The following is a 23,332-nucleotide window of genomic DNA, read 5'->3' on the forward strand; positions in this document are numbered from 1 at the left end:
ATACAAGACAGGAAATGTAATTAAAGCATATTATGTGGCATAACTATGGACACTATGTGGTCATAATAGTAACCACAGAATATTGATCTAACAAAAAATGATACTCTTATGAGAATGGTGAGATGGTATTTGGGAAAGCAGCATAAGAGTTACTCTTCATCTTCGTAACAGAAAGTCCATCGATAATATTTAATACTAAAAAATCAAGGATTATCAGTGCAGAGAGGCGATTTAGAAAGAGGTGAGAAAATGCCAGAATAAATAACTAAAGGTTGGAAATGCTCAATCTGGGGAAAAGATTTGGGTGGGCAGGCACAGGGTGGGGCTGTTCTTTTTCATTATATGCCTTTGAAAACCATGTGACCTTTAAAATGATATATGACTTATTTACTTAAAAAAATCAAAATTAATTTTACAAACAACTTTTAAAAACAATCTCTAGGGAGAAGTGGAAACAGGCTCTATAAACAACATATGTATCCCTTTAAGGGGAAATATATTTAAAAATGGTTTATATTAAAACAAAAATTAAATTTTAATTTGTTTTTAAAAAAAGGGGGGAATACCGGATTTGAACCCAGGACTTTGACTCTCTGCCAGAGGACGGTGGAGGGAGGAGTTGGACCAGCAGGACACATAGGACTTGGACCAACAAAGAGGGGGAGGGAATTCCCAGCTGGGAGAAGACACAGAATATTTGGCTCAAAACAAGAAACCCACACAGAGATTTTGGTTTGAAGCTTTGGAAAACATTTGTTTTCGTTCCTCATAAAAAATGGATGACGAACGGAGTTATTTGAAATGAGATTTTAACAAGAAAAAAACTCATCACATTTCATTAGCATTCTCCTACCAGCCCATCATTAACAAGCCCAATGACTGGTTTTAAGAGTTTCTATTTATTTATGATCTCCAGTGAAAGTCATCAACACCAGGAGAGGGTTCAGAGTTTGTTGTTCGCTATTGTTTTCAGTTAACATTCTTTGTTCTTCCTCTAAGCATATTATTTGATTTATATGTTTGCAACCACTTTCCACACTGCCTTTAGAGCTTATTTATGTGTTAAAAAGGCACTTACGCAAGCTTAGTTCCCTCAGCGTGAGTGGATTGAAAGAGCATGTGCTTTAGAGACACACAGAACTTAATTTGAATTCCAGATACTGGTTTATTAACTGTGTGATCCTGAGCAACTGACTCATTTACACTGGGCTCCAGGATTCCCTGAAAAACTGGAACCAGACATTCATTTCCCCAGCTATTGATGTGAGTATTAAATTAAGGAACAAGGCTGGGTACAGTGGCTCACACCTATAATCCCAGCACTTTGGGAGACCAAGGCGGAGGGATTGCTTGAGCTCAGGAGTTTAAGATCAGCCTGGGCAACATGATGAAACCTTGTCTCTACATAAAAATACAACAATTAGCCAGGTCTGGTGGCATGTGCCTGTAGTCCCAGCTACTTGGGAGGCTGAGGTGGGAGAATCACCTGAGCCTGGGAAGTCCAGGCTGCAGTGAGCCATGATTGTGCTACTGCACTTCAGCCTGGGTGACAGGGCAAGACCATATCTCAAAAAAAATTAATTAATTGATTAAAGAACAGACATGAAGAACCTGCTAGGTACTTAGCAAACAGAAACTACTCTTCCTTTCCCCCATCCACATATACAGAAAAGTACTCAGACGCTAATTACTTAAATGACTTTTACCACAATAATTGTGTCCAAGTGGAATTTCATCCATCCACCTACATTTTGAGGATTTCTTGGAACTCCTTGTCCATAAATGTTTTTTTGTTTTGTTTTGTTTTGTTTTTTTTTGAGACGGAGTCTTGCTCTGTCACCTGCTGGTTTTTTGTATTGTTTAGTAGAGACGGGGTTTCACCGTGTTAGCCAGGATGGTCTCGATCTCCTGACCTCGTGATCCACCCGTCTCGGCCTCCCAAAGTGCTGGGATTACAGGCTTGAGCCACCGCTCCCGGCCCATAAATATCTTATGGCCATTACAGACTGATAGTGCCTGCTGAAAGCTCCTAGAAGAGCCTTGTAGTTCAGTGGCTGTGCTCTGACCTAGCATCAGCAGTAAAACAGGGTCCAACTCCCTATCATGTCTTCAGGTTCTAGCTCATCTGAGTCATGATCAGTCCATTGCCATTCAGAAGGCAGATCCAAGGAAAAGCAGTGCAATGTGCAAATGTGACCAGAATATAGCACTGGCCCCAGAATCCAAATGTCTGATTCCGATTCTGGCCTATCCCTCACTGCAATCTTGGGCAAATCCTTCCACCTTTCTCGACTGTGGCTTCCTCATCTGGCTAAAGGGAATCACACTCCTGCTTCATCAAGCTCACTGGTTTGTGGCGAGGTCTACAAGGTGAGGGAGCAAGTGAGGGTACCATCTGTATGTCTTTTCTCCCAGTGTTTCCTTGCCCCCTCTTTTCTGCTCCCACCCTGGCTGATGTGGGGTGGGAGGACAGGAAAGAGCCCTCAGGGCTTCCAGCTTCTGAGTCCCACGAGAGACAACTTATTGCAGCCTCACTAAGTCGCTGGCACTGTTTGAAGCATATCACGTGCATCAACTCATTTGATCCTCAGAACAATCCTATGAGGTGGGACTTATCACAACCCTTGTCATCCAGATGAAAAAACTGATCGCAATCACTTAAAGGGGTTTGGAAATCCCCCCACGGTCCCATAGCCAGGAGGTGAGGGGCCAGGATTGGAACCCAAGCTTCCTGGCTCCTGAGCCCCCAGACTCAGCCAATTCCTGTGTTCATACTTCCTCTCGCACCATAAAAACGTAAACCTTTAGGAAAATTGAGAGAACTCTCCCAAATGAGAGGAAAAGAAGGGGAACTGTGGGTCCTCACACACCACCTTAGAGCCAAGGGGAGGTGGTATTAAGATACCAGCTTCTTGGATCATTGTGGGGATTGAACTACAAAATAAGCATTCTGGCTTATATGTCCTCGGAGACTGGCACTTCCCTTTAGCACCAGCCTGGAAGCCCTATCACTCTGAGTCTGTCCATCTCTTGGAATCTTGAAGTGTCCTGTGTCTGGTCGGGACAGCTAAGTAGCAAGGCTTGAGTGGAGCTGGCAGGCCTACATGGAAATGAGGGCCAACTTTTTCACCTTTATCACTTTCTCCCAAATCCAGGTTCCAGGGACTTGACAGCTATGGCCAGCGGTCAAGGGCGAGGCTGCTGACTTCCCGGCACCCACTTCCATGCCTCCTGGGCCTCCCTGGGTTCTGTGGGGCCTCTTCCGAGTATTGATGGCAGGAAGGACAGGCCCCAGAGCTGGGCTCAGAGCTCAGCAGCGTCCAGTTTGCCATCCTGCGGCTCCTCCAAGCCTCAGGCTCCTCTTGTGCAGAACGAGGACAGAAATCCTTCATTTGGGCCAGGTGTAGTGGCTCACGCCTGTAATCCCAACACTTCGGGAGGCTGAGGCAGGCAGACCTACTTGAGGTAGGCCAGGAGTTCGAGACCAGCCTGAACAACATAGTGAAACCTCGTCTCTACTAAAAAATTAAAAAAGTAGCTGGGCCTGGTGTCATGCGCTTGTGATCCCAGCTACTTGGGAAGCTGAAGCAGGAGAATTGCTTGAACCCTATTTGGGAGGCAGAGGTTGCAGTGAGCCGGGATCACGCCACTGCACTCTAGCTTGGGTGACAGAGCAAGATTCTGTCTCAAAAAAAAAAAAAAAAAAAAAAAATCCTTTGTTCACTTAACAAATATCAAAGTCCTACTGTGTGCTGGGCGCTGTTCCAGGTACTGGGAAGATCAGGGAATTACACAGATGAAGCCACTGCCCTCACAGAGCCCAGGGCCTAGTGAGGGAGAGACAAAGAATAAATAAACATGTAAGCGTGACCTCTGCTGCCATGGAGCGATTTAAATGGAGAAAAACAAAGCAAGGTGAGGAGGAACCATAAAGACTCACAACAGCACAATTTTAGGCAAGGGGTCAGGAAAGGCTTCTCCGAGCCACCGTGCAGGCACCTGAGCCAGGGAAAAAAGGGACAGAGAGAAGCACACAAATAACCAGGACACAGTGTTCCAGGAAGAGGGAACAGCAGGTTCAAAGGCCCTGTGGCAGGAGTGTGTGTTCTGTGCTGGAGAGACAGCCAGAATCACTCAATGGCATCAGTCAGTGAAGTCACAGGAGGCAGGGGAGCTACATCCTGTAGGGACTTGCAGGACAGGGTAAGCGACACTGGAGGAAGGAGAACATTTAACAAAAGAAAAGACTTAGGAGGACAAAGGAGAGTGTAGAGCCAGGCCTCAAAGTCAGCCAGACAAGGTTCAGACTATGGCTGTTATATTTAATAGCTGTGTGACCTCAGAAAAGTTCTTTAAGCTTTCTGAGCCTCTGTTTCCCCATCTATAAAATGAGTCATTGGCTGGGCACGATGGCTCACGCCTGCAATCCCAGCACTTTAGGAGGCCGACGGGGGTCGGATCACTTGAGGTCAAGAGTTCGAGACCAGCCTGGCCAACATGGAGAAATCCTGTCTCTACTAAAAATGCAAAAAAAAAAAAAAAAAAAAAAACACAAATTAGCTGGGTATGGTGGTGGGCGCCTGTAATCCCAACTACTGCGGAGGCTAAGGCAAGAGAATCACTTGAACAGGGGAGGCAGAGGTTGCAGTGAGCTGAGATGGTGCCACTGAACTCCAGCCTGAGCGACAGAGCGAGACTCCGTCTCAAAAAATAAAATAAAATAAGTCATCAAGAAGCTTCGATGGGTGTGGGGAGCAGCGGGGGGAGGAAGAGTATCAGGACAAATAGCTAATGTATGTGGGGCTTAAAACCTAGGTGATGGGCTGATAAGTGCAGCAAACCACCATGGCACACATATACCTAGGTAACAAACCTGCACGTTCCGCACATGTACCCCAAAACTTAAAGTAAAATAAAAATTTATAATAAAAAAATAAGCTTCTGCAACTCAGCTCCCTCTGTGTGACCAGCCTTCTCTTCTCTGAACTTCAATTTCCTCCTCTCTGGCCTTGGTGTTCCTTCTCATAAAACAGGAGTAAGAATATCTTCATGTGCTGTGGTGACCTCATGTCCAAGGTGATTACTAAATAGTATAATATATGTTGAGTTTTCTCTCAGCATGTGTCACTTATGAAGATGAGCATTTCATGTGTATTTTCATAATCTTCAGTTAATATCTGTCTCACCCAGACTCCAGTGCCCATAAGGGCAGAGATCTTGCTTTTGTCCCTCTTTGCCAGTGTGTCCCCAGCACTAGCCCAAGTCCTGGGTACACAGTTGGTGCTCAATAAGTGCTTGGTGCTCATTACGGGTAAGATAAATGCTGAGTGAATAGGTGGATAGACAAATTAACTGTTTCCCAAGGTGGTGAGTGCTCCATACACGGAAATGTACAAGGAAACATCAGAGCAGAGGTTGGTTTCATTTATTCACTCAACAAACATTGCTGGGCTGCCCACCATGTATCAGCCCTAAGGACTCACAGGATCACAGCAATGAGGGAAACTGGGAAGCCCCTGCACTTTCCAGTGGGGCTAAAAGACAGGAAACAATAGATGATGTCTCGGGATGATGAGTGTTAGGAGTAAGAGAAGTAATGCTGGGAGCTACAGAGGGACCCCATGTGATCTTGGAAAAGGTACAAATAAAGAGGTGCTTGGATGCTTCAAGTTGGGGGATTTGAGAATCCCTTCCAGCTAGAAGATGCTTTCCTCCCTTGATGACTTCAGAAGGAACTGGGGTTGGGATGCGGTCCCTTCTCTGGGTAGATTTGTGAAGCAAGAGGCTGAAATTGGCCCAGACCATGTGAGTGCCCTATCCTGCTCAGCTCCACCTCCTTGTGTGATGCTGTCACCAAATCTTCTCAACCTCAGTGTCCTCCAGTGGCCCCTCAGGACGTGTACCCTTGGCTGTCTTCATGCCCTGCCAGCTCTGATTCTGAGCCTGGGACTTCCAGAGTCCCTGCTGCAGATATGTCAGCCCTGACCAGGCGGCATCTCCTGCTGGCATGCTGCCAAGCATGTCTCCTTGTAAAGCTATGGTCTCAGAGGAAGCGGGGTGTCCTATTTTATGAAGACATGTTTATTGGCTGAGAGGCTCCTCTTGCCTGTACCCAGACCTCTCATGGCTCAGCCCTGCTGACCAGGTCAAGACACCCAGTACACGGGGGTAGTTTCAGCTGCTTAATCTGTAGGGTCCAGTACATTAGGAAAACGCAGGGCCTCTGTTTTAAAGTAGGGGGGAAGCGTTGCTAAAGGTATTCTCACGTAAAGCTTTTTACTTTCTTTGTGGTCTTGCTCTTGACCCGTCATGATTTTTGTTGTTTCTAAATTTCCTATTTAATGCCAGGCTCACTCATGCATCCTCAGGGATATTCGCAAGTGAGTGCAGATTGTCGCAGGCACCTGGGGCCCCAAACAGTGACTTGTCATGGGAGCACAAGGCTCTTCACCAGCTGACAAATCTGACCCAGGGTGGAGAAGTCAAGCATCTACCTCCTCTTCCCTGAGGCCACTGCCCCAAACCCTGGCAGATGGGTAACCTCCAAGGGCATTGCAATTTCAGTGCTTGGATGTGCTGGGTACCTGGATCAGGGCTGGATGAAAGGCTAACCCTTATCCACCTTGCCCATGAAACATATGTCACTGCCAGCCCAGGGCAAGAACGGCCAGTGCCCACCATGTCTCACCTGGTGATGCCGGAGATGTGAACATTGAGCCCTGACTCTCCTCACACTGGCACCCAGGCCCCTGCCAGGTGGAAGGCAGTGGCAGTCACAGTGGGGACAGGGAGCTGGAGGCTGGGCAGGGCCTGGCTTCCCACGGAGTGGAAAGCAGGCAGCCAAGCATTGTCCCAGGGAAGCATTGGAGGCAGGTCCAAGTGCCCAGAACACACTCCATTGTCCCATCAAACATCACTTATAACGCATATATTCAAAGATAAAAATCACTAAGAACTCCAAGATGGTAACTAAAGCACTACACCCCAAGCGTGGCACCCTTCTGAGTGCAAGCCCCATGCCCATGAATCCAGCATGGGAGAATGAAATCAGACTGGGCCCTGCCACTCCCCAAGCAGTGGTCAGGGGTTCGTTCAGGTAAATTACTTCAGAGACCCCACACAATCTCGGTGAGCCTGGCCAGGTGTGCGCTGATCCCCACTGGCTGTGGATGGACCCCAGTGGCAGGTGCTTTCTCCCAGAAGGAACAAGGACCCAAACATCTTTGGAATCCCACCCAGGTAGGGCAGACCATATACAGGAAAAAGAAACACCCCCTGATATCAACACCCTTCAGAAACCAACAGTTCCTGATCTCCTCCAGGGGCTTCTCTCTGAGCAAGAGGGTAATGTGCTCCGTGTGCACTATGCTCTGGAACATTTCTTGTGGCTTATCCAAACCACTCACCCTGTCCCTCCTGGAATGAAGGTGCTGGTGAGATGCAGGCATAGACCTAAGCACTCTCCTAAACCTGTTTGCCTGCAGTCAACTGGGTGTCCTGGAATGACCCAGGCCTGCTTTCTCATCCCAGATTTACCTCTTCACTCACGAACAGGCCACAGAGCCTCAGTTCCCTTATCTGTAAAATGGGCACAGTGAGAACCCATCTCTGTTGCCTGCTAGATGATGAAGGCCAGAGGAGACAAGGTCTGTGCATTCACATGAACAGCAGACAGGTTCGTCAGTGAGGCAAATCCTGCCAGGGTCATCTGAAGGCTGAAGGATGGTCACAGCCTCACAGTTCTGCCCACTGGTTGACTTGGGGGACTTTGCATCTGCTGGTTCCGTGGCCTGGACTTCCTTTATTCCATTCAAATGTCCCCCATGTTCCCTCTTCCGGAAAATCCCCACCCCAATCGCTCTCTCACCACTCTGTTTTATACACTACCTGGCTTGGTAGTGTTATTTTCCGTTCCTTCTTAGCGCCAGCTAAGCGCTGCTGCGGGGCAGGGACCTCAGCACCTCACCCCTACCCTGCACTTGGAGGAGTGGCTGAATGAGCCAGCGTTCAGGGAACCACTGCCCACGCCACACCTTTTAACATAAGAAATTATAGTCATCGTATTAAAATAAAATGAGGGAAAAGAGAGACAATAAAGGAAGAAGAAACTTGGGGAGGAAAAAAAGAACGGGCAAGAAGAAGTCCTCTCGGGGTCTCCGCCAGCTTCCCCTGCCTCCCCTCGCCCGGCTGTCAGGAAATCCAGAGCTCTCCTCCTGGAAAATAAGGACGTGGCACAGGCACGGCTCTTATACCGAGCTCCGCGGGCGCACCTGCCCCAACTCCCCACCCCTGAAGCCAGTGGAGTTTTCCTGGATCAGGTGGTCTACTGGCCCTACCCTCGGACGGGAGCTGCCGGATTTCCCGCCGGAGGAGGTTGGGATTCTGCTGCCCAAGGCCCCGCTTCTCCGAGGAGCAGTCCGGAGCGGGAGCACTCAGAGCAAACTGGTCCCAGCGCCTCCTTGTGTCCGCGCCCCAAAGTTCCCGCTGCGTCCCCGCCTCTCGCAGCTCCCCTTGGAGGGCTCCGAGGGCGCGGGGAAATCCCGGGTTTGGATCGGGAGTTCGGATTCCCTGAGGGCTCACTCAGAAAGTGCTTGGTGACCTTGGGCACGTGGCTTGACACCTCTGGTCCACAGTCGACACGTCTGTGAAAAAGAACTAAGGCAATGATTTCCTTTAGAGGACTTGGCGTGGATTAAGGCAGACAGTGCCTGTGGGGGGCCTGTCATACGCTCAGGTTCAGAGTAAGCTCTCACCGAGGGATGGGGCGCTGGATTCCCCACGCGGGGCCATAGTGGGCGCTGTCATAAATTCCTCAGGCAGGAATTGAAATGTGAGTAAAATCCCAGGTGCTGGTGGCGGCGGCGAGGGGCAGATTGGGACTCACGTTCCTCTTCTGTTAAATGGGCACAACAGACACCACGAAAGCAGAATTGAGACAATATTCTGATAAGTCGGTGCCTTCCTCTCTGGATAGTTCATCCCTCCTCCCTTCTCTCCAGGTGCCCATCCCGCACTTGCACAACCCTGAAAGTATCTCCTTACATTTTGCTCCCCGTGTTGCTCCCTTGCCTTCCTCGGTTGGAAATGGGGCTAGCTGAAACCCTGGGCAGGTACCTTCGGGCCTCTGCGTGCGCAGCAGTGTGCTCATGTGTGCAATGGGATAATATTCCTCCCTAAGTCGCTCGGCTTTTGTGAAGATTAAACGGCTCCATGCACGCCGAGCGTTTAGCACAGGGTCTGGATCCGGTACGGATCAATACAGTCCCTCTCTTCACAGGCTTCCAGACCTCAGTTTCCTGGAACGCGAAATGGGCGCAGGGCCGGGCCTGGAGGATGACTGCATTCCGGGAGCGCAGGCCTAGCAGGCTCGTACAGCTGGCACGCAGCTGGGCCGCAGGAGCCGCGCAGGGTGTCAGAGGGAGGGGAAAGCCAGCGGAGTTGGGAGCTGCAGTTGCCCCGTGGGTGAGGGTGTCCGCCACGGACGGACTCCGCCCCACAACTGAGGCTCAGCTGGCCCCGCCCGGGGCTGGCATAGCCGAGTTCAGGGACTCCGGGGCCGCAGCTGGGCGCCAAGGAATCCGGGTGAGCTCGGAGGGAGGAGAAATACCCGTGTGTCCCGGCGATGCTTCACTCTGCAAGGCTGCGAAGTTTCTTCCGGAACTCTCTCGATTTGGGGGTTGGAGAATTACAGGAAAGAAGGGTAATCACCAAGGACGAGGCACGTCTCAGGCAACCACCCCTGGTCCTGGCCATTGACACTTCCCTCTCCTACAAGGGCACGCGGCCCCTTCTACCCCGCCCCCATCTTTCTGCTCCAAGTGGCCGCCAGAACATCACAAAACGCTAAACCTACTCCAAACTCGCCTAAGGCCGGTTCCAGCCGCGCCGCGGCCTCTGCTCTCCTTGAGGCTTTTGCACTTGCCGACCCCTCTCAATAGGAAATTCCTTCTTCAAACTATGGTCCCTCCTCACCCTTCAGGTCTCAACCCATAAGTCGCCTGCCCGGAGAGGCCTGCCTTGACCGCTCCGCCGAAAATGAGCTCCGACTGTGCTTCCCGCCCGCGTCTTGTTACTTCTCCCCTTAGAAGCATTCAGCTCTACCCGAATTCGTATTTGTTAGTGTGCTGCTCTTGTTCAACGCCGCCAAATTAATTAATTTAAGAAAGCTGGACTAAAATCGGGGATGCCGGTTCTGTCCAGCCTTTCTGCCGGACCTCGCTCAAATCACTAAACCCCTTTGAGCCTCAGTATCTCATCCTTAAAGAAGGATGTTGGCCCATTGGTGACAGTGGAGCGTCCCTCAGGCAACGCTTAGAGCAGTTTCTCGCAGTCCAATGTGGGTTTAGGGATTCAGCCAGCATCTAGAGTGAGGCAAACCTGGTCAACTTTGACCATGGCCAAAGGGGAATTCTGCCAAGTATAGGAACCGGCTCTGGCCTGGGCGCTCGCTTCCCGGTTGCCTGGTCGGCTGTTGGATGCTTTCTGCATTCATGGAGAGGCAGCGGCAGAGGTCGGTGGGAAATACAGGCCAGGTCTTAGACACCTACTGACATTTGGCAAGTCACACACCCTCTCTGCGCCTCGGTTTTCTCACTTGAAACAGATTGAGTGCCTGCGTCATAGGGAGAAGGCTAAAAGAGGTGAAGGTGTCTTAATTCCAGGTAATGTCGCACAGAAAATGGTGTTCCACCCTTCCTGACACTTTCCAAGAACAAGAACACTTTCTTCCGCTTCCACTCTGCTCATCCCTCTGGCCTCAGGGACCTCCCCTCACCCACACACAGCCTTGGAGGACTGGAGCATAAGGAGTTCCAATCGCGCTGCGGGGAGCAGAGCCAGCCAGCAAAGAGCATTCAGGTCACCACCCTGACTCTACGCTTGGCGCTCTCAGTGCGCGCTCCCCTTCTCACCTGGAGTTCTCATGCGCGCTGCCTTTGGAGTCACCCATAGTTTCCTCTGCACCAGCCCGGAAGTGATTCCATTCCGCGGACCAGGAAACTGAGATTTAGGGGCACCAGATGGTGGCACCCAGCAATGGCTGTCTGGGTTGGAAGCTCTGTTTCACTCTCACTAGCTGTGTGATCTTGTCTGAGTCATTCAACTCTCTATGCTTCAGTCTATGAAACGGGTCACAATGACACTTGCCCACCTGGTAGTGAGGATTCGTTGGGATAACCCGCGTGGAAAACTTAGATTCTAAGGGTTCTGATCCCTATGCAATCGCTCATACATGACAGCTGCGGTCACCCCAGGCGGAACAACTGTGGCGACCTCACCACCATCACCAAACTGGGGACGCAAGTGAATGGAACAGCCCGTGGAGAACGCTTTCCCTTCCACTCTTTCAGGAACTGCCAGGGGCCATGATTGTGCCCATTTAACAGAGATGGAACCTGAGTCTTGGAAAACTCAAGAGGTGGGGGCCCCACCCAAGGTTTCAGCCTGCCTCAAACATTCCCTTTTAGTCGATGTGGCTGTTTCTCCCGTGAAGAAGGCCCTGCTGCCACCGGGGGGGGGCCACGGGGGTCATCAGAGAGGAAACGGGGTATCTTTTTAAAAGCAGCATCGTCAGAGAAACAACCACTCAAAGCACCAGAGGCCAGCCCGCCCTTGGGGCAGCTCGTCTAAGGGGCAACAAAGAGGCAGGGCATGGCAGTGGGTTATGGAAAGCGCCAGGTGGGTGAAGCAAGGAGTGGTCTGCAAAGGGGAGGCTTTGGGGTCTATCACATCCTCCTCAGCTCCCTAAACTCCGCAAACTCTGGCTGCCTGGGCGCACACATGAACTGTCCAGCGGCGCCCTGGGAATCATCAAAATCTGCACCCAGCTGGTGGAGGAGAAAGCAACTCCTGAGGTCCCACAGCCGCGGGCTCGGATCCCACCACTGTCTCCTCGCCTGTGAAATGTGCAACAAAGGCTGCAACGTAGGGCTGCTGCCCAGCCCCACTCAGAATTAAGGGTCGGGGGACCCTTCCTTCCATCTGCCCCTAATCAGGCCCCAAATTAAGGGCGGGCTTTTGAATTCGCTTTTAATTACCCACCCCCACTCCACCCCACCCCCCTACACAAAGGCAGATCTTTATTGCATCCCGCTGATGCGATAGCCCCTGCGAGCCTGGCGTTAAGGGCAGAGATTCACCCAGAGGGGGAAACCTAGATTTGAGCCCCCTGTCTGAGGCAGTGACCGGCCTTGACTCTTTGGGAGGTTCCAGGGAGGTATAGACATAACCCTCCCTGCTTTGAAATTGATCTAAGTGCAGAACTCATAATCAACGTTAATTGCTATCAGTGCCAAGCATCTCACAGAGCATTTCATTTGATTCCCTTAACAATAGAAGCAATTGTGACGATTCCACACTTTATATGGAAAAAGCGAGGCTCAGTGAAGTTAAGGAACTTGCCCAAAGTCACACAGTAAGTACCAAAACGAGGATTTATAAGTAGATGATCTGATTCCAGGCCGGCGACTCCGACACCCGCCCTAACCAGGGTCTGCCACTGCTTCTTGAAGTACCGCCTTCTCTGTCAAGGGGAGATGGGATGGGCATTCCAGATCTCCGGCCTTGGTCCGTGGAGAATGAGCAGGGTGTTGGGTCTGATCAAGGCATTCTGAAACCCTCTGCCTAGGTGGGAGAAGGTGGGTGTACAGGATGAGATGGGGCCGGAGGGGGTCCCAGAGGAGGGGACCAGGAGGAGAAAGGAGAGCTGAAGTCACTGGCTGTTCTTGGAGAGGGGGGACTCCCGGCATTCCCTCAGGCGATTCTCCAGGCCTTCCAGTAAAAGTCTGTGTCCGGGGATTGACCCCACGTGCGTGCGTGGAGCCAGACTCCGCGCTTACCCTCTGGTGTCAGCACAGCAGAGCACCCAGAGCTCTCACACCTTGCGCTCTGAGCTGAGTTTCTCACTTGCTGTGTTGAGCTTCCGCCGCTCAGGTCTCGCATGGTTTTGCTCCTCCTCTCTCTGGAGTTCCTGAGTCTGAAATTCTCTCAATACAGCACCTCCTTGGTTTCTCTCTCCCACTATGTCTATCTCTGGGGTCTCCCTCCCCCTTTCTCCCAATATGATACGTGTCTGTGTCACCAGAAGCCCTGTGGAGATGTTAGAGCGTGGCCTTGAGTGTGTATGGTTGCCTCTATAACTAGAGCTTGTGGGTGTTGGATGTGTGTTGATTGTGGGCATTGGGTGTATGTTGGTTTTGTGTCTAGCATGTGTTGGTTGTGTGTGGCTGGGTGTGTTGGTGATACGTGTTGATTTATGTGTTGTGTTTGTATTTGTCAGCCTTGTGTGTATGTGCTGGGTGTGTGTGGTGAGTCATGTGTGTTGATTTGTTTATGTGTACGGTGTGTGTTGGTGCCTGCATGTGGGTTATACATATGTGTCGCATGTGTGTCTGTTTCGGTGTGTGTTGGAATGTCGTGTTGATGATGTGTGTTGGTCCGTGTGTGTGTGCACTTGAGGATCTACTTGTCACACAGGGAGGCAAGGCCAGTGTCCGGCACCGGAACTACAGTGAGCAGGCGCTGGGAGAGCGGACTGTGAGCTGAGGGCCGCGGGAGGGCGCTGTGGGGGAGGCGGGCGGGGTGGAGGCAGGTCCCCCTAGGCCTGGGAAGGCAGCGGACTGCGCGGCAGGCGTGGGAGCTGTTGAGTGGAGCGGAAAAATTCCACAAGTCTGGAGTGGGGGCCTGGGGGAGCTCTGGAGAGTGGGCACTTGATGGTGGCACTTGGGGGCCGGCGTCTTCCCAGGGCGTCCGGCCTCGGGGTCGGGGGACTCTTCCACTGTGGGGCGATGCAAGCTGCTGGGCGGGCGAGACCGAACCTTGAAGGCCGCGCGGCCCCGGGGGCCCGGCCAGGCCGGCGCCAGCCGCCGAGTTGAAAGGCGGCCGCGGCCTCTCCTCGCCGCTTCCTATTGCGCCCCGGAGGGCTCTAGGCGGGGCGCAGGTCTGGACCCGGCTGGGCTCACCTCCCGGCCTTGGGTCACTAAGGAGGGCGCAGCAGTAGGATTCGCACTCGGGGCCCCTGCCTCACCAGTAACTGTCTTCACTGGGCCTCCTGCGCAATCTGGGCCTTCAGCCCCTGGCTCAGCGATCCGAGAAACTAACCCTAAAATAAGGCGCTCTTAGGGCGAGGTCTTCAGCCCCACCCTAGCCTGCCGGTCCCCAACTACCCGGGCCCCGCGGACCTAGGCTCAAAGCTCGAGACGCCCCAGGTCCCTTGCCGCCAGGTAACCTCGTTTCTGCCCGGCTTCCACGCCACTGACTGCTTTGGTCTTGACTGCGTGGTCAGAAGCTGAATTTGCAAAATGAGGCTTCCGTCTCCTCCCCAACAAAACGAAAACGCTCTCACAACGTGCAGGGCCGGTGAGACGCCCTTCTCATTCCTCAAGGGACAGTGTCTGTTCGTGGTTAGAGCGCAAGGAGTTAAATTCAGAACTAGTGCCTGGATTCTGCGCTCCGTTTTCCGGCGAGACGCGCACTTCGCAGGATTGCTGCTCAGGCACCAGCTGACCCTCAACCAGATGGAGATGGGCAATGCGGCAAAAGCCGGATCCTCGAGTGGAATCCGGGTTGGAATTCCTGCTATGTCCTTTATTAACTGTATAACCTTGGGAAAACGACGTCACCTCTCTGAGCCGCAGTCCTCTGCGCTATAAAAATCTCCTAGGTTTGTTGGGAGTCAGCGTGAGCGGGAACTCCCCGCACACAGTAGGCTGTAAGTGCAAACTGCTCCATCACTACCTCCCAGCGGGAAAGGTGGCCGGCCCCTCCGCCTGGTGGATCCCATGTTTCTGACCAGAGAAGGAAATTGGTGCGTAAAGGAACAGGCCCAGGAAGCCCCTGCCCACTCCGCCTTCGGTTGATAAACCAGGGAACCGAGTTCGAAGGACTGGGATGGATGAGAAGCAGTGCCGGGAGTGCAGCCGCGATTTCCGGCCGGACCCGGCTGACTGTGGCTCTGGGTTTTCTCCCCACACCAGCGCACCGCCCAGATCCAGCAAACAATTATCGAGCACCTTCTGTGTGCACATCCTGTTCAGAGAGGGAATGCGGAAACAAAAGAGGGGCAAAGAACAGGATAGACGGACAGAAACAAAAATGGAGAGATTCAGAGGCCCAGAAGTGGAAGGAAGTCCCTATCCAAGACCGGCAGCCAGAGGCGGAGGCGCGCGCGGGCCGGGGTCCCAGGGCAGCGGGGCCCTCGCACCCGGTCTGCCGCGCAGGGAGGGGGCGGGGAGGCGTGCCCGCGTCGCCTGCAGCTACCGCCTCGCTGGAGCCGCGACGCGTCTGCAGAGCGCGAGCCGTTGCTCATTACCGCAATTATGTTGCTCTAAATTTACCTCTACCCTAAATTGCCAAACTCCAAGGAGCCAGGAGGCCCTGGAGCCGGGGCCGGGGGAGACACCCGATCCTGCCCTGCCATTTCTCTTTCACGGATGCGCGGAAAATCTTCAGTGCTGCGGAGGCGCAGTAAGCCAAGAAAAGTCAGATGCACCCGGTAGTCCCTGGGTGCCCTCCCGCGCGGGGGCTCGTCGGCCCTTCCCCCAAATCCTGGGGTGTAGGAGGAAGAGGCCAAGGCCCATTTCACAGACGAGAAAATGGCGGTGCAGAGAGATGATGCGATCTTTCACAGTAAGTGGCGGACTTGATCCACAGTGAACCACATTGGGTCTCTGACTTCAAGTTCAATACTAACCCCATGACGAGGACATCTCTAGCGTGTTCCAGAAAGGAATCCAGATTTGCCAGAGCCGTGCGTCCTGCGTGCCGTCATTCGAGGGTTGCTTAATTTATAGAGAAAAGAAAAAAGAAAAAAAACGCTGCGAGGCACTTCAACCCTAATGCACCTTTAGAGAGCTGCGTGGCGTGGGAGTCTGAGAGCTTGTTAGTCTGAGTCTGATAGCTCCCCTTTGGGGGGCGAAAAAGCCCAGATCCGGGCTCTAGTGTTTTTCTAGAGGTTCCCAGGCCGAGGGCAACAGCTCCCGGGCTCCCCAAGAGCGAAACTGCCCTCCACAGCAAGGTTTTCTTTCTTAAGGAGCGGGGTTGTAACAAGTTCATATTGCAGCTCCAGCCAGGGTAGACAGAATCTTTGCCCGAGCTGCAGAGACTGGAGGATCGGAAGCCCAGGATGCCCCGGAATGTGCCCGGCGCCCGCGCAGAACCTGTGCAGGGCGCATTCCCGAAACCCTGGGCTCACTGGGAATTCCTAGACCGACCTCAGGGTCCTGGGGCTAGAAATCGCGCGCTGCGCTTGGGACTCCGTTTTTAAGGTCTCTATCTGTGGAGCTGTTCACCCCTGCCCAAGTTCAACGCCAGGTACCCAGGTTTCGAACCATCTTTAGTCTACTGGCCTGCCTCTTAACGGCTTACTGCAGACAGTCCGGCGCTATCCTACTTGGAGTTTGGAGGAGCGGGCCACCGCGGCACAGAGGTTGAAGGAGGAGAGGAATGTGCAGGTCTGCGGCAGCCCGAACACGAAAGACAACAGAGCGGTGCCTGGAGCTTAATAGGCTTTATTTACCAGGGGGTAATTTTCTGCATTTAGCGTTCTTGCAGAATTCCCCGGAAAGCTAAACTTGGCGCGTGTGCAAATATATTCTCCTGGAAGACTGATCTTAAGAAAAACCGAGTTTGTGAGGGTTTGGAAACAGGGCTCCTGCAGAGGACTTTCCAGGCGAGAGTGGAAGGTGGCCCTGGGTTTTCTGTAAAGTTTGTTAGGTTGTGTTGTGTTTTTAGCAGCCAGAATAGGGGATGAGAAGGCGCTTATATTCTGGCAGCTCAAAATTAGTTCCACAAACCGCGTCTACACTGGGGGTAATTTAGAGAGGCAAAACAATCGCTTCCATCCCCCAGCTGGCCTCCCGTGGGAAAAACAGATTTGCGGAGGTGGGAATTGTCTGGATTAGCTGTCTACAGTCATCAAGCCATTTGGGCGATTTGCTTTGTTTTCATAGACAGGTTAAAAGGAGAGAAAGAAAGCAAGAGTTGGTTATAGGTTGCCGAGCAAGTGTCGATTTCAGCTTAAAGTGAATTGGAAAATTGAGCCTAATTATCCTAGGTAATTGCTTCAATTCTCCACTTGACTTTGCTAATGCAGATCTGTCCTGTGTGTTCAAAAAGACACCCCCCTCTATCCCTGCATACCCTGTTATCACCTTTCAAAGTTGCTGGTATAAAACTACTATCAAATTGAAAAGCAACAGTACACATAAAGAGACGGCAAGAAGCAAAATTAAAATAAAAGACTAAATCAGTAAAGAAATAATTTTTGTAGCTTAAAATTAATTTATTTAACAAATATAGCTATAATATAAATGATAATAAAATTTCAAATATACAGTATATTACATAGTACACAGAATCCCTTCCAAAGGGATGTTTGAGAGCCACACAAATGTACTGTTAAATAGAAAGAGTTTTTTTTCTTTTTTTAAATTTACAATTGTGTTTCTGGTACTGGTAAGAGAGAGGTCCCTTCAACCTACCTTTGCAACGCATCTGTGTATTCCCTGCCCCCCCAGAGCAAATGTTTTGTTGTTAAACTTCTCTTAAATTTTCCAATGGAAGAAGCTAGGATTCATCTCCCTGGCTTGCTTTTTTTTTTGTTTTTTGAGATTGTTCTCATTTCCAAAATCGTCAGACATCAATTTCTCTGCGCTTTTCCTGCCTGGTGTCAGGACAGGGAAAAGCTATGCAGGAGACATGGCCTCTAGTTCTGTTCAACTGCCAATTCTGCTGGGGACCTTGGATAAATTCTTAACCGCTCTGCCCTCAGTTTCCCCATCTTTAACTTGAGAGTGTAGATCTAAATTCTAGAAAAGTACTAAGGGACCCTTCCAGTCACTTTTCGGCAGGGATCAGACTTCGGAGACTGAACTCAGGGAGCAAAGAACTGAAACTGGAGCAGTGTGGGGGTTTAAAGGAAGGCAGCTGGTGGTGCTGAGCAGTGGAGCACGTCGGGGGTACAGCACCAGGGCTGGAGGAATCGGATGGCCCACAGGTGGGCGACCGTGGGACCCTCTATGTCAGGTGGTACATGCTGTAGCCTACATGGGCCGTGTAGAGTCCCACTGGCGCCACGGGCAGCGCAGCGCGCTGGAAGGGGCCAGAGGCACCGTAGAGCGAGGCACCCGCCGCGGCCGCTACAGCTGCGGGGCCGCCAAGAGGGAAGGAGAGGCCGAAGGCAGCCGGTGGCAGCATGGGCTTGGCGGCCATCTTCAGCTTCTCCAGCTCTGCCTCTTGTAGTCTCTTTGCCTTGGCGCGGCGGTTCTGGAACCATATCTTCACCTGCGTCTCAGTGAGGCTGAGCGAGCTGGAGAATTCCGCGCGCTCGGCGATGGACAGGTACTGCTTCTGGCGGAACTTGCGCTCCAGTGCCAGCAGCTGCGCGGTGGTGAAGGGTGTCCGCGGCTTACGGTTCGTCTTGTGTTTGCGGAGGGTGCAGGCTGGGGGGCTCAGCCGCCCTGAGGGCCGAAAGAGAAAAATGCAAGGGGTTAAGAGAGAGGCTTTGAGCATAATCAGCCCAAGGAGTAGTAATAATAGTCAAACAATACCAGATATTGAGTGCCGCCCAGTGCCTCAGTGGCGGGCACTGTGCAAGGCACTTGAAAGATATTTTCTCCAATTCGCATTGCAACCCCCGCAGGGGAGGAGTTCCTGTCTACTTTTTGCAAATGAAGAAACTAAGATTTCAGGAGAAAAATGTTGAAGGCCCGGTGTCCACGTCTAAGGCCCAAACAGCTGGGAAGATGTGGAATCACCTTTGTGCTGCCTGGCGGCTTAGGAAGGCCTTCATGGCCGGCCTCCTCCCACGGCCACACAGAGGAAAGGTGGATGTTAATACAGGTGACGAGACATGCAGAAAGAGGACCTGCGCCCAGCCCAAGGGCACATGTAGTTTTACATGCTGGCCAAACATTTATCAGTGCCCGCGAAGTGCTTCAGTGCGGGGGCTAGGCCTTACTGTGGCATAGAATCCAGATCAAATTCTACACTATCCCCTGGAACGCTTTGCTCCTACGGGATTCTAGGAGTAGTTCCCGCAGACCAGAGGTGGAGCAGCGCAGACCATCATGGAGGGTGCACTGTAGCCCGCACTCTTAGAAATAGAAAGTGTCATCTGGAGTGGAGAACGAGGGGCTGCTTTATTCTAACGGACTTTTTCTTTTGATTGTCTCAGTCCTCTGTTGGATTGCGTTCACCCCTGGCGCCAGGGCCCCCTGGCCCCACTCAAACGTGTGTGTGTGTGTGTGTGTGTGTGTGTGTGTGTGTGTGTGTGTCGGTGTTGGCGGGGGGGAGGGGGGGAAGTGTTGAGATTGCCTCTCCCCTCAACCTGTGGCATAGTCAGCAGACACCAACATGCCCAGCTGTCTTTTTCTTTTGACTTCAAAATAAACCTCAAGGGTGGACGGTGAAGAAGCATTAGAGCGCAGGACTAGTGCAGGTCGGGGATGGGGTCCGCTGGGGACTGCCCCCGGATAAAATGTGGAACAAATTATTCCCAACACGGCCGGGATCGCTATGACTTTGTGGTCTTGGGGCCCAAGGCCCTAAGCGTTGGAAAGGACACTCTGCTTATGCAGCAGCTTTCCTGGCAGAAAGTGAATTCAAATCGAGGATGTTTCACCACGCGGGTTTTGCCTAAGCATACATTTTTTCACACTTCTTTTAAAAAACAACCACCACAAACAAACAGAAAAAAAAAAGAAAAACCCACAACGATCCTTTGGACTTTCAGACCACCAGGATATGAGTCAAACGAAATCTCGTGTTAACACCCCGCTTCTTCCCCGCTGGAGGCCACCGGGAGTCCGGGAAGCGCTTGGCCCCCAACTAGCTTTCCGGCGGGCCGCCCGAGGGGCGGGCGCCGAGAGAAACGTCACTCTCTTCAGCGGCGACAACCCAGCGCGGGGCCACCTTCTCCAGCCATTAGGCTTAGGGAGGGACTGGCCTTTCAAAGACGTTTAATCCCCAGATAAAAATCATTCCTCAGCATCACGCCATTGAATTCTGGCTGCTATTATGCCGAGCAAAATAATCGGAGGAAACGAGGAAAACTTGGGAATTTCCCGTGCTCCTGAAATATCTGCGAGCGTGTTCTCTGAGCAGAGCAGCCAGGGGGCCGCGAGGCCTTGGAGCGAACTGCCTTGAGCACCTGGAGTCCACTTTAATGGCTCAGTTCTAGACATTTGTGAGCTTCCGACAGGATTAAAGAGGGCGCCTTCCCCTAATTGACTTGGTGCCCCGCCCCCTCCACTGGAACTTGAGTGTCCCCACCCCTGAATCATCCATCCGCCCAAAGCACCAACTATCTGCCTCAAACTCGAAGGGCATGGGGAGGTGGAATTCTGTAGAAGCTTCGGAACCTCTAGGCAAAGAGGTACTTGAAAGCGAAGAGGAGCTGGGGGACGCCAGCTCCTACTGTGAGAAAGTGAAACTCCGGGTGCAGGCAAGATCTGCGCACCACACACATTCATCCGCTGGGGTGAAGCCGATGAAACAGAGTTTGGGATCAGATGAGGGATCATGGACCCCCGGGGTCGTTTGGTGGGGGCAGGAGGACAGGGTGCCCAGACAACGGTGTCCTATCCGTTAACTCCCACCCGCGTCTCCGGGCCAAGGCGAGGAGGTCTGGAACCTTCTTCCTGGGTGGGAATGGAGGGAGGCGCAAGACCCGGCCTTGCAGCCCTCGACTCCCTAGCACTGGCTGCAGGTACGCAGGCGCCGGAGGCCAGCAGGAGCCCTCGGATCCCACACCCCGCCCGGCCCCCTCCCTCGGCGCCTGGGTTCTGGCTACTCACTGGCCGGCGGCGGGGAGAAGCGGGGGCTCTGCATCCAGGGCGTCCTCTCGGGCTTCTCGGGGCTCTCGGCTTTGACGAGCGCATCTTCTGGCAGCTTCAGGAGTCCCCCCACCGAGAAATGGCCGAGCGGCCGCGGCGAAGAGGGCGCGTCCGGGGCGCCCAGCGACCCCGGCGGGACGCCCAGTGGCTGCGCCGGGCCACCCGCCGCCTGCGCGCCCTCGGAGGGCGCCAGGGCGCTCTCCTTGGCCCCCGGCTTCCTGTGGTCGGCCATGAGAGCCTCCACGCTGAAGGGCAGGAGCGAAGGGGACACTTTGGGCTTGGCCCCCTCCTCGTCCGCGCCCATGGCGGCAGCCGTGGCCGCGGCTGCGCTGGGGGCCTGGCCTGCGCCTCCCCCCGCCGGCTTGCCGAAAGCGGAGTCCTCCACTTTGACACCGAGTGGCAAAGAAGTCATGTCAGCAGCCGGGGCCATGCAGAGCCGGGCCCCCCCTCCTGCCGCAGCACGGGCCAGCCGCCGGGCATGGGCTCGGGGCGGGCTGGGAGCGCTGCCTGCCTCTGGGAGCGCCCGGGGCTCTGGCGGGGCGGACCCTCCCGCGCGCGCCTCCCGCCCCTCCCCAGCAGGCCAGCTCCGGCGCGCTGGGCCTGGCTCCTGGTGGTCGCCGCCGCCGCCGCCGCAACACAGGCGGAGTTCCCGGGAGCACCCGCCGGTTCCTCGCCCTGCCGCGGCTCCCCAGAGAACTTGCTAATAAGGCGAGGCCAGCGCGGCGGCGGCCAATCAGCGCGCAAGGGGGCGGGCCCGGAGCGATCCATTGGGCCGCGCTCCTGGGGATTCTCCCGGAGGCGCGCTGGGCCTGGGGGCGCGCAGGGCAGGGCCCAGGCGGCGGAGGGCAGGAGAGGAGAGGGGGTGCCCGGGGAACTTTCCTCCGCGCTGAAGCCCAGGAGGCCCTCTCTGCGGGGGTCCCCCTGGGTCTCTATCTTTCTGTGTTCCCGGGGGATTTTCCCTTGTTCTTGCTCAGTCTCTTCTGTCCTCCTCTCCTCCCCTCCGCTCCTCAGCCCTCTTTTCCGCTACTCTTCCCACCTCCCCCGTCCTTGTTTCTCTCCTCTACTGCTTCTTTTACCTTTCTCTTTAGTCTGTGGCTGGGTTTCCCTGTGCCTTCTCCACTATCTGACCCCCCCCCCCTTCTTCTATTACAATAATTTGAGTTGAGGTCATTTCTTATACATTCCTTTTATATATTTTTTAAAATACGCATGGCTATTTATCCTAGGAGAAAGACATACTATTAACTTCTTTCCAAAAAACGAAACAAAATCAAACCTTCATTTTCTTCCTGTTCTGAAATCTTCTAAACTTTACCTAGAGGTAAAAGTGGGCCTTTGTCTCTAACTCAGAGCTGGAGTAAACCTTGCGGGAAGAAGCCAGCTTCCTGTGGTGCCAAGGATGTGAAAATACATAAGATTATCTAGAATCTGGAGTCGGCTTTCATACACCATGTGTATTTCTCCCCCACCCTCGCTCTGAACTTCTGTCCCGAGGGTCACAACACCTATAGGGCCCGGCCAGGGAAAGGAGCTGCCGGATTCTTTTGATATAGAAATAAAACCAACAGAAACATCAACAAAACACCGATCTGACCTTAACGTGACCTCAAACAACGCGTCCGCGGAAACAATGACATGTCCCTATCTCTGGGTCGCTGATTCTGGAGGGGAAAGTCACATTTGGGGGAGGGGGCCGGGAAAAGAGGACAGTTCCTGGCGGTGGACTCTCGTGCGGGACTTGAGAACTTTTGTTTTGCCGATTTCGGAGAAAACATGATTTAATGTTTGCTGTTAATAAAAAGAAAGTAACAGGAAAAAATGAGTTGGGGTCAGGGGAGATGCAAGATCTGTGCGGAGCGGGGTCGGCGCTTGGCCATTTTCTGCGCCTGTCGCTTTATGGCCTCTCCTCCCGCGGCCCAGGCCAGCGACTCTCAGGGAGTGAGCGGAGGTGATTGGCGGCTCACTCGGCCCTGCCATTGATGACTGCGGGGTTCTAATCTCCAGGAAACACAAGGGGCTGCCGTGGCCATTTAGGGGTAATTATCCGAGCGCGGAGGGACAGCGAATTCCCTCGACTTTTAACTGGGCGCAATAAAAGCTGTAGATTAGGGGCGTCCAGATTACGGAAAATGAATTAGAGCGGGAACTTTATTAACCGGAAGACGTCTGGGGTCTGGCCGCAGGGGTAGGGCAGCGGACGCCGGAGCGATTGGTAGCCTCCCATCTGTCCCCGAGATATGTTGAGACCTGGGGAAGTTCGGTAATACCTGCATCTGTGAATTTTACGGGCATCTCAGGTTTCTAACGGACCCAAGACTGTAACTCAGGCACTGGGCAGTGTTTGGGGCTTCTAGCTCGAGTTGGGCCGGCTGGACGCGCCGTGCACCGGGGCCCCTGGAGGTTTGCCCGAGAGGGTACAAGGATAGAAGACTTTACGACCCAATTTTGAAGCTCAGCTCGCTGAGGCTGAGCAAGGCTGTGGGGCAAATACCTTGCTGGTA

General features: G+C 53.1%; 1 protein-coding gene across 1 annotated transcript; it reads right to left on the bottom strand.

Moving 5' to 3' along the window:
* Positions 1-17,597: 17,597 nt before the first annotated feature.
* Positions 17,598-21,508, bottom strand: MSX1 (msh homeobox 1). Its single transcript, NM_001040416.2, is given in 2 exon segments — positions 17,598-18,455; positions 20,793-21,508. Coding segments are annotated over 2 exon segments (912 nt in total). The 5' UTR covers positions 21,262-21,508; the 3' UTR covers positions 17,598-18,012.
* Positions 21,509-23,332: the final 1,824 nt, after the last annotated feature.

This window comes from Macaca mulatta, chromosome 5, assembly GCF_049350105.2.
Source record: "Macaca mulatta isolate MMU2019108-1 chromosome 5, T2T-MMU8v2.0, whole genome shotgun sequence".
Taxonomy (NCBI): Eukaryota; Metazoa; Chordata; class Mammalia; order Primates; family Cercopithecidae; genus Macaca; species Macaca mulatta.